This window comes from Schistosoma haematobium, chromosome ZW (genome assembly GCF_000699445.3).
Source record: "Schistosoma haematobium chromosome ZW, whole genome shotgun sequence".
NCBI lineage: Eukaryota > Metazoa > Platyhelminthes > Trematoda > Strigeidida > Schistosomatidae > Schistosoma > Schistosoma haematobium.
Window position 1 is genome coordinate 76,435,753 of NC_067195.1, and position 11,520 is coordinate 76,447,272.

At 31.4% G+C, this 11,520-nt stretch overlaps 1 protein-coding gene across 1 annotated transcript in view; it reads left to right on the forward strand.

Annotated features, from left to right (window-relative positions):
- The window catches only part of MS3_00004422 (uncharacterized protein), a 63,328-nt gene that overhangs the window by 49,222 nt on the left and 2,586 nt on the right, over positions 1 to 11,520 (forward strand). The window contains exons 7-9 of the mRNA XM_051212335.1: positions 3,528 to 3,599; positions 4,299 to 4,367; positions 6,472 to 6,622. Of these exons, the coding sequence (XP_051072508.1) occupies positions 3,528 to 3,599; positions 4,299 to 4,367; positions 6,472 to 6,622 (292 nt within the window). The remainder of the gene's footprint in view (positions 1 to 3,527; positions 3,600 to 4,298; positions 4,368 to 6,471; positions 6,623 to 11,520) is intronic.

An 11,520-nucleotide genomic window follows, 5' to 3' on the forward strand; every position in this document is an offset into this window, starting at 1 on the left:
CTAGACAATTACAAGCATATAAATATTTTTAAAATTGACTTAATTTGCTCTAAATGTTTTAAAATAAAAATAATTATCAAACATAAAAGATTAATGTTTATCATTTCATATCAAATGGTATTTTCTTTTTTTATTAATCCTATTTCAAACTGAAAAACAACATATCTAATTGCTAATTAACAAAATAATGGTGTAACAATGATATCTATTTATATTTCATCTCTGTTAAAATAGTAATTGCTTATATTCACATAAATATATATGTATATTAAAGCTTTATATCTGTATTTAATATCCAATATATCTTTAATCAATACATGAAAAGTAAAGAGCTATGATAGAAATAACTGCAGATTTCCTTTTTTGCTTTGGTATTCAAAAATGTTTTATACTCATCAAATGTTTTTATGTTCTTCTTTACTGGCCAACTAATTCGCATTTTATTTATTTAATTTTATTTATTTATTTTATTTTCATTTGAAAAATTAAAAAGTTCAGTTTTTCCCTTCATTTTTTTCCATATTATAAAACAAAATTATTGTAATCAAGACATTTGAATCCCTTCAAATAGTATTTGACTTGTAGACTATGCCAATACTTGGCGAACGTACAATGACAGAAGCATTTTGAAAAGTTCTTCAACAGGTAAACCATAATATATATATGTGTAAATGTATATCAAAAATGGATTGTTACAATAAGTAAGCATACGATGTAATTTTGAATGAATGTAATTCAAAAATCATTCAAATTACTAATTAGCATTCATATGTTGACTAAATCCAAAGGTAAGATTTATGTTAAACTGGAAGCAAATGGATGTTGATTTATGTTCTAGTAACATTTCATGTTTTTCTGTAAATCTATCAATTATGTAATCAGTATATTTTAGAAAGGGATGATAAATGAAATTCTATTTAATGATTAACTTATTCTACCTAAATTTAATCTGCATAACGGTTTTGTCACTTAATGCACTGACTCTTATGGTTGAACATATCGATTAAAATACTGTTATGATTTTTATTAATCTAAGCAATTTTATTAACAGTTAAAATACAGAGATTCTCTTTCTGTTTTGACAATTTCATCCAAAGTCTTCAACCACAAATAATAACTAATGTGCAGGCGTTAGTCAAGAAAGTTTTCATTTCATTATAGTTGAATGGCATTTAGCATTATTATATTTACTTTTATCCTGTAGCAGAAGCTTAGATGGATTTTTAAAAAAATCCTTATTCATTTTAAATTACCCATAAAATATATTTCATAAGTGTATAATGATCTTAAACGGTTTAAGTCTAATTAATGAAACCATTGAAGAATAGTGTACAAGTACAGATTTTTCGGTTATCATACATCAATTCACTTAAAATTAAGTTTTTAATATTGTAAAAAAAGTCAAAAAAACATTTTAGTTTGGTCAAATTATTTACGTTGTTTGTTCTCATGTTCTTAATATCAATCTAGTAAATGATTCAGGCTATAAAGTAGATTATACAAATGAAACATATAGAATATAATCACAAATCTACGTCGAATAATGAAAATTTAACAATTATTTTCATTAATAACTAACTTAATAACTATGTACATAGAAAATATATCATACTTTTGTGTATGATACACTACTGTGGTGTGTGCTACTTATATTGACATAAATAGTATGTGATGTTAGTCGTGAACAGAAGGTCTGGCAGCAGAGAGACAAAAGAATCGGACAGTAAGGAATGGAAACAGAATGCAATTTGTATAAAAATTCAAGGACAATGAAGTTTGAGTGATTTTGAGACAATTGATGGACATTTTGCAAATTAAGCATTTACTTTATGATTGTTAGATTTTATTAAGAAGTCCTGTAATTTTGTGTTAAATACATTCGATTGTCCCCACTGGTGTTCTGTTCACTACACTACCATTAGTATGATTAGATGACGTACTACTGTAGAAACAGTAATAATTTAATAATAATTTATTAATATAAATCAGTATGTGCAATATTAAAATTACTAACAAAATAGTGTTGTGAAGAAACACTTTCATTTTGAACAGAACACATGAATTGAATTAACGGCTTGATTTGTCTAATAATTAATTTTCTCTCTCAGTCTCACACAATCACATACAAACAGGCATACACTTTCACTTTTGACTTGACTGGTAACTAGTAGAATTGTGTTTCCAATTATATTAAAACGTTAAAATATGACTTTGATAGTATACATAAATTAAAAATCATTTATGCATGATAGAAAATATTTATAATTACCTTGAGTCAGACTTGTGTACTCATGAATAAAGTGAATAGTTTTTCGGAAAGTTTCGTTTGAACTGAAGGTTCTTTTCGTTAAAAACTGATTTCAGGGAGGTCTACCAAAACTAAAAGGCTCGTTAATAAACGTCTGACTATTGATAACTTGCTTTGAGATGGATTCCTCAAGGTTTTGAACAGAAGTCATGACCTATCAAATCCTACAACTCTAATGCAGCCCATTGATGTCGAAAGACGTTTGCACTGCATCGAAATGACCTAGACAAATAAATTCTGGCAGAGTTACTTTACGATCCCATGTTTTACGCAAGACTTGAATGCTTTATATTTGACTTTGTGTTAGCTTGTGATAGGAAACTAAGGAAAATCAACTTCCCAGTATGTATTAGTTGTTTACTACCTACTTGCTATATACATATATATTCACAGAATGTAGTTATACTTTTCTCTTTGTTAACCAATTATTTTGAAGTAGGTGTAACTTTTCTTCAAAGGATGTAGAGGAAATAAATCTAACTTTGACTCAATTAACTTTAAAAATACAAAATGTGTAAAAGCAGTGTTACTTCATTTAAAGTGAAATGAAAATCAGTAAAAGAAACACGTTTCATTATTCACGGAATAATTCTTGCTATTCATGTAAATTTTATTACCAGTTATTTGCTTTTAACTTTTAGTGATAGCTTACTGTCATTCACATTTAATCCATTGACTACTTTTAACACTTGATGTTTTAACAATACCATTTTGGTGAACTTTCAAATACACCTTATACAGATATGTATATGTCTCTCGTTCACTTAACTGTTTACATTTTCTAATTTTGTTTTGATTAAATCACTGAACTTTTCGTGTTCATTGTAACATATATTCATATAGGCTTTAAAAATTATTTTGTTATGATTTAATTTGTCGATAATGTTTACTTGAATTATTTCCAGTGCTTTTAAATAGTGCAATTTTCGACAGAAATAAACAAGCATTACACTAATCACTCTCTACTTACTACACAAAGCCAAGAGTGCTCCAAAAAAGATATTATTGTGTATTAGATTAAAATACATTTTTTTTCCAAATCCATATGACAATAAATGAAGATGTGAAATTCTTGCAGATGAAGAAATTGAAAATCATTCCTAACTAATTAAGAGTTTCATTTTTATAATTTGACTGTATATTTAAAAAGAATCATATTAATGAGAAAAAATTAAGTTATACAAAGTAGTATCCTTTTACTTTTGTATTGTTTTTATAGTCCCACTGAGTGTTCAGGCTCAAATTCAACAAAACCAAGCAATTAAATCTGAACAACCTTCTATTGCAAAGCGTAAGTAGTTTTGTTAAACATTTAAAATTTAACGACATGTAAATTAAACTAATTGCTTTTGTTTGTTGTAATGATTCATATTCTACAGTTGTTAATATTATGAGTTAGATCTGTAAACTCTGTATAAATATATGCTCTGCTTGAATGAATAGCTCAAATAATTATTTATAGTTATAAGGTTATTATAGCTTACGTTTAAAGCACATGCTTTGCATTCCAAGGTCAACCACTATCCCAAATTATTTACTTTGATTCTTGTTATGCTACATTTACGTTGTTTCACTGTTTATCGTATAGCTATCACTATTAAATGGAGATCCTCATTCTATTAAGTTTGATATGCAAAACTAATCTGTATTATTTTTTCATTTTATAAGTTTTACTTATTATAGAATAATTTTAACTTAGCTGTTCACTTAGTTGAACGCTAAACGACATTATATCCATCAATACTTGATATTTAATTAACTACAAACCTGTTACTATTAATTATTTGATAAATGTTAGATAATTCATTGGTTTCTATCATCATATTCCATGTTTATTATGCATAATTATGTATATTAATAAATACCCTTTGAAATAATGTAATCTAGATATTTCTAAGTACATAAATTCTTCCCATTTGAATTTCGTAATAACTACAATTTGAAGAAATACTTTCTACTAAATACATTATTTGTAACTTATTTTTTGCAGCTACACCATCACCTTTGACAAAAACTTTTGTTACACCTCAAGTAACACCCAGAGCATCTATAAGCAAAGGTAAGCTGTGTGAAAGTTTCATAAAAATCTATGTTCTATGATTAAAAATAATATTGTAAACATTGAAGGATATTTTATTATGGTAATTTAGCATGATACATAGTTTTGAATTAATTGTATTCAAAATGGAATTATTAAATAAACTTATTAACTGACGAATATTGCAAAGCAACTAACTTGATAAAAAGTCACTAATATATAAGTATTAAGAAAACGAATTTCGTTGATAAATATTATTACAGAATGAATGATATTCTTGATGTTATGTAATTAAAGGCAGTTGGAAGAGACCCTAGATTTTTATTGTTGCACACTTTTGTTAATCGCTAATCAATCTTACAGTTAAACTTAAGAAAAATGAATCACTCTAAAAGATCAAACAAGAACTCAACGATAATTACTACCTATAAATTGAGTGTATTGAATTTGATATTCTTTAGGAATAAAAAATCAATAAACTAATCACTTATTGAACAGAAGGAAATGTCATTTGATATAATTATTAACTCTAATTGAATAATATCTTCTATGTTTAAATTATAACCGCTAAATTGACTGCATTGATATAACATTATCTTACAATCTAAATCTTAGTTTTAATGCATAAAACTATCTTTAATCATTTTAAAAATCTATTAAAGTATACCAATTTAAATCACTAAGCCTTATAACTAAGCTTAAACTACAATCAATAGAATATCATACTTATTTTAACAATGATAAATTAAATAAATAATTCATTGAAGTAAACAATTCAATCTATAAACAGTATTGTTAATAAGTAACTTAATAAATTCTATCATATAAATCTTCTAAGTTAATAAACAAAATGTCAGTTATCTTGGTTAAATATTAATTTAAAACATGTATTCATTATACATTAATACTTACAGTGAAAATCATATATAAAAGAATCCATAAAACATTCAAAACTACTTGTCATGTATATCATATTAGATCATTAATAAACAGTCTAAAATAATAAATAACTAATCTCTCTTTATTATTCTTATTTTAACTAAATTTAAACGATGTATTCACATAGAAACGTTTTATTTATTTATTTCTGTTAAATTAAATAAAACTTTTTTTAATGACAATATCTTGTGCCAAAAAAATATAAATAAGAAAAAGGTAACAATCACACTTAGAGTACATAAACATTTATTAGAAGTATTATTATTGTTATTATTTTGTTAAGATTATTATTAGACATGAACGGCATGTAAACATCATTTTGAAATTTCATAATGCTTGTGCCATTGGAGACTCTTTGATAAACACAGTGTCGAAGGTCAATTATCTCAGTGTTACCTTCTCCTCTGATCTCTCTCGTCCTTCTCACGTTTTATTGTTATCGAAGAAGGTTTTCCGTCTGACTTACTACATAAAGAGATTGTATGCTCTTGGGATTACTCGTCATTTACTCTTACAGTTTGTCAATTCTTGCATATTACTTATTATTCTTTACTGTTCTTCATTATTCTTTTCCGGGCTTTTGAGAAAAGACTTTGCTGTATTGCTGAGAGTGCTGAAGACAGTTAGCAAGGTGTGTGGCGAATCTTTCGAGGTCATAATTAATGTGGTTGTGGATACACATTTAAAATCATGCAAACTCCTGGTAGGTGTTATTTTATCAGATACTAACCATCCCCTTCACTCTTATCTTTCTCCTTGTATATCTTCTGGTAGAACGAGACGTAATTACATTAAAATCCATGCACGCAAGCAGAAGTGTAAAAGTTCTATAATACCTTACCTAGCAAATATACTCTGTGACGAACAGGCTGTTAGAGTTAACCAAGTCAATAACCTGGATTCTTAACATGTCTCTTATTTGTAAAGTTGTACAGTTTCTCGTTTTTTTAAAACATTTTTATTCCTTCTCTTGTCTTTTTTACTGTTTTTTGTGTGTAAGAAACTTGTTGAGATACCCTGTGCTGAGAATTTCTATATTGTACCAAAATATAATATTGAATAAAGCCATTAATAATCATAATAATAATTATTATTATTAAGATTAAGATTATTATAATCAAATCATCGTGAAATAGATAATATGTATTTTAAGAAAAAAAATTTTCATTTTTTATTTTATTATTAGTTTCTGAATCAGATATAGAACATACTAAAAAACTTAATCGTCTACCAAAATCTTTCCAATGTGATTGTTGTCAACATGTTACTGTGTCCAGAATAACATATCATGTTGGTGTTTTAACATGGCTTATGGCAGTGTTAATTTTTTTATGTGGGTAAGTTGTATATAAATTATTTTTTTATATTTAAAACAAACAATAAAAACCACTAAACAAAATGTCATTAAATGATTCATCAGACAAATAATAATAATTATAAGAAGTTTAAATAGCATTGTATTTAATGAATGTATTGATCTGACATAGTTAACATGACCCATAACAGGAATAGTTTTTTTCTTCTTAATATAAAGTGCATTTGGGCGAAATCTAACGATCATTTCAATGAATTAATTAAATATAGTTATAGTGCATTTCATATTATTGTTATTCATTCTTATTCAAAAATAAAAAAAGCACTAAGAGATTGAAATCGCTTCATATCTTTCTTTCTACGAATTAATTCTTTCTTCCTATACTATATCCTTATATGCAATCTTTCTTTTATATATTGCCACCTTTGAATTAACTACTTTTATGAATCCCGGTGTTCATCTTGTTGTGTTAATGAGGTATGACAACTTGGACCAATGCATATATGTGCCTGGTCCTACGTTGTAGCTGACTGACTGACTGAATGCTAAATGAAATTTGTAACAGTTACTAAAACTCCGCCTGTAGCTCTTCTAGAGTTACTGCCGGTCCCAAGCCCGGGTAAAGGAGGAGGGTTGGGCATGGGGTTAGCGTCCCCATCCCGTAGAAAACTAACTCGCTAAAAAAACGCTTACCAGAAAAAATAATTCAAACCATTTTAACTCTGCCCTGAGAGTTAGAAGGTCTTCATTTAGAAGAATTATGACGCTTCATGGTGAAAGCCGAATTCCTTCGGAAGCCACGAGGCCGATGCCCCTTCTAACAACCAGAGCAAAAATTTTTATAGGTACATGGAACGTTAGAACAATATGGGAAACCGGGAAGACCAGCCAAATAGCAACGGAAATGAGGAGATACAACTTGGCAGTACTGGGAATCAGCGAAACCCACTGGACCCAAGCTGGACAGAAAAGGCTAGCTACGGGAGAGATGCTGCTATACTCCGGTCACGAAGAGGAAAATGCTCCACACACACACAGGGAGTTGCTCTTATGCTGTCCAAAGTAGCACGAAATGCACTTGTAGGATGGGAATCCCACGGATCCAGAATCATCAAAGCATCATTCAAAACAAAGAAGGAGGGGATCTTAATGAATATTATCCAATGTTATGCACCCACCAATGATAGCAACGACGACATTAAAGATCAATTCTACGAGCGGCTGCAGTCAATCATAGAGAAATGCTCAAGAAAGGACCTCACCATTCTGATGGGAGATCTAAATGCCAAGGTCGGAATAGACAACACTGGATATGAAGATATTATGGGACGACATGGACTGGGAGAGAGGAACGAAAATGGAGAAAGATTTGCAAATTTGTGTGCATTCAACAAATTAGTCATAGGAGGCACAATATTTCCACACAAACGTATACACAAGGCTACATGGATCTCACCGGACCACACTACAGAGAACCAGATAGACCATATTTGCATTAAAAAAAAATTCCGAAGGACAATGGAAGATGTGAGAACCAGGAGAGGAGCTGACGTAGCTACAGATCACCACCTAGTTGTAGCCAATTTAAAACTGAAGCTAAAAAAGAACTGGACAAGTGGACAAACAGCAATACAAAGGTTCAATACAGCCTTCCTTCGAGATACTGACAAACTCAATGAATTCAAGATAGCTCTCAACAACAGATTCCAAGCCTTTCAAGATCTACTGAAGGAAGAAGAAACTACCATGGAGGACAACTGGAAAGGCATCAAAGAAACATTGACTTCAACGTGTCAAGAGGTTCTGGGCCTAAAGAAACACCATCATAAGGAATGGATCTCTATAGAAACACTGGACAAGATCAAAGAAAGGAAGAACAAGAAGACAGCAATTAACAACAGCCGAACACGAGCAGAGAAAGTCCAAGCACAAGCTGAATACATAGAAGCAAACAAGCAAGTGAAGAGGAGCATTAGAGCCGACAGGAAGAAATACGTGGAAGAATTAGCAACGACGGCAGAAAAAGCTGCTAGAGAAGGAAATATAAAACAGCTCTACGATACAACGAAGAAACTATCAGGGAAATACAGTAAACCAGAGAGGCCGGTCAAAGACAAAGAAGGCAAGCCAATCACTGAAATTCAACAACAGCGAAACAGATGGGTAGAATACTTCGAGGAACTCCTGAATAGGCCGGCTCCAATGAATCCACCGAACATCGAAGCAGCACACACAGATCTTCCTATAGATGTCAACCCACCAACGACGGAAGAAATTAGAATGGCCGTCAGACAAATCAAGAACGGGAAAGCAGCAGGACCCGACAACATACCAGCTGAAGCACTGAAATCAGACGTCGAAGTAACCACAAGCATGCTTTACCCTCTATTCAAAAAGATTTGGGAGGAGGAACAAGTGCCAATGGACTGGAAAGAAGGACACCTCATCAAGATTCCAAAGAAAGGAGATCTGAGCAAATGTGAAAACTACAAAGGCATTACACTACTGTCAATACCAGGGAAAGTCTTCAACAGGGTGTTGCTGAACCGGATGAAGGATGCAGTAGATGCCCAACTTCGAGATCAACAAGCTGGATTCCGAAAGGATCGGTCGTGCACAGACCAAATTGCAACACTACGGATCATCGTCGAACAATCAGTTGAGTGGAACTCGTCACTATACATCAACTTCATTGATTATGAAAAGGCATTCGACAGTGTAGATAGGAGGACATTATGGAAACTTCTTCGACACTACGGAGTTCCTGAGAAGATTGTCAATATTATCCGGAACTCATACGACGGACTACAGTGCAAAGTAGTGCATGGAGGACAGCTGACAGATGCATTCCAAGTAAAGACCGGAGTCAGACAAGGCTGTTTACTCTCTCCCTTCCTCTTTCTTCTGGTGGTCGACTGGATTATGAAGACCTCGACATCTGAAGGAAAACACGGAATACAATGGACAGCTCAGAATCAATTAGACGATTTGGACTTCGCAGATGACCTAGCCCTCCTATCACGTACACACGAACAGATGCAGATGAAGACAGCCAGTGTAGCAGCAGTCTCTGCATCAGTAGGCCTCAGCATACACAAGGGGAAAACTAAGGTCCTCAAATTCAAAGCGGAGAACAGCAATCCAATCACATTTGATGGCGAAACTCTGGAAGATGTAGAATCCTTCACATATCTGGGAAGCATCGTCGATAGACATGGAGGTTCAGATGCAGACGTAAAGGCGAGGATTGGCAAAGCAAGGGCCGCATTCCTACAATTGAAGAACATATGGAACTCAAAACAACTTTCAACCAATATCAAAGTGAGAATCTTCAATACGAACGTCAAGGCAATTCTACTGTATGGAGCTGAAACTTGGAGAACTACAACAACCACAATCAAGAAAGTACAAGTATTTATAAATAGCTGTCTACGCAAGATACTCAACATCCATTGGCCGGATACCATCAGCAATAGCCTTCTGTGGGAGAGAACAAACCAACTTCCAGCTGAAGAGGAAATTAGGAAAAGACGATGGAAATGGATAAGACATACATTACGCAAATCGTCAAACTGCATCACGAGGCAAGCTCTAACTTGGAATCCTGAAGGGAAGCGGAAAAGAGGAAGGCCAAAGAACACATTACGTCGGATAATAGAAGCAGATATGAAAAGGATGAATTACAACTGGAAGGAGCTGGAAAGGATTGCCCAGGACAGGGTTGGATGGAGAATGCTGGTGAGCGACCTATGCTCCTTCACGAGGAGTAACAGGTGTAAGTAAGTAAGTAAGTAAGTAAGTAAGTAACAGTTACTAAGTTGGAAATGAATACTTATTCAAAAATTTTAAGTTTTTTTTAAAATCATCTATTAAATAAGTATTAGCTTACTTTATTTTGAAAGCTTCAAGGATCTTTGTTCATCTAAAACGTCTTATTGAATATATGGATTTTTTTCACTTTCCTACCTATGAAGATAATAAGAGATTTACAATGATGTCACCTATTTTACACAACACAAAATCACCAATAACATAGGTATTCTTAAATCATTCTGAATAAATAAGGTAGTTTTGTACAAAATTGTTGTTATATTTCGTAGGGATTTTCATAAAGGATCAATAACAACTAAATATCCACTGAAAATCAACAAGTATTTGATATCTGTTTTGTTCTTGTTTGCGACTACTCATCAGTGCATTGTGAAGATCATACAATGATCTTCATATCTTACGGTGAATTCAGGAATATTATAACACGACTGAGTGAATACTAAATGGTGTATATTTTAGGACAAATTCACTTTAAAAATTTATAAAACCACGCTAGTCATTGCTTATAAGGTGGATTTCATAGTTTCAGTTGTTGGTCATAACCTCTATAGTCAACCAAGTGGATAATAAACCAGTGATTGAATGATAATATTGAATAGGAATTACAAGAGAATTCCAATTTTTACAATTGGTCATTTGTAAGTGAAAAGAAAAACAACACAAAATAATCTGTCTTCATAAACATTTTAGAAATGATCAAGAGTAATATTACATCAATATATTTATTTCAGTCGAATTGTACAATAAAAATATAGATAGTAAAACACTAGTATGTTGAATGAACAAAGTTAGTATTTGAAATTGAATGATAGTTGAATAATCAAGTGTATCTAATCAATATTTTATTGTGTGATACTAAACAAACTGCATGTATAAACAGAACTCAATGAAACTTCAACAAAAATATTTGTCACTTCAATCTGTCTTTTTTTCTGTATTAATTTTTACTAAATATTGAATAAATCAGTATATAATCAGAGAGAGGTTTTGTGAAGATTGTAGTAATTTACTAATTGAATTCATGAGTCATTTGAAGCCAGATCACCATGGAAAACCTGGAAGCACTGGACGGCCGTTTCATCCTAATAT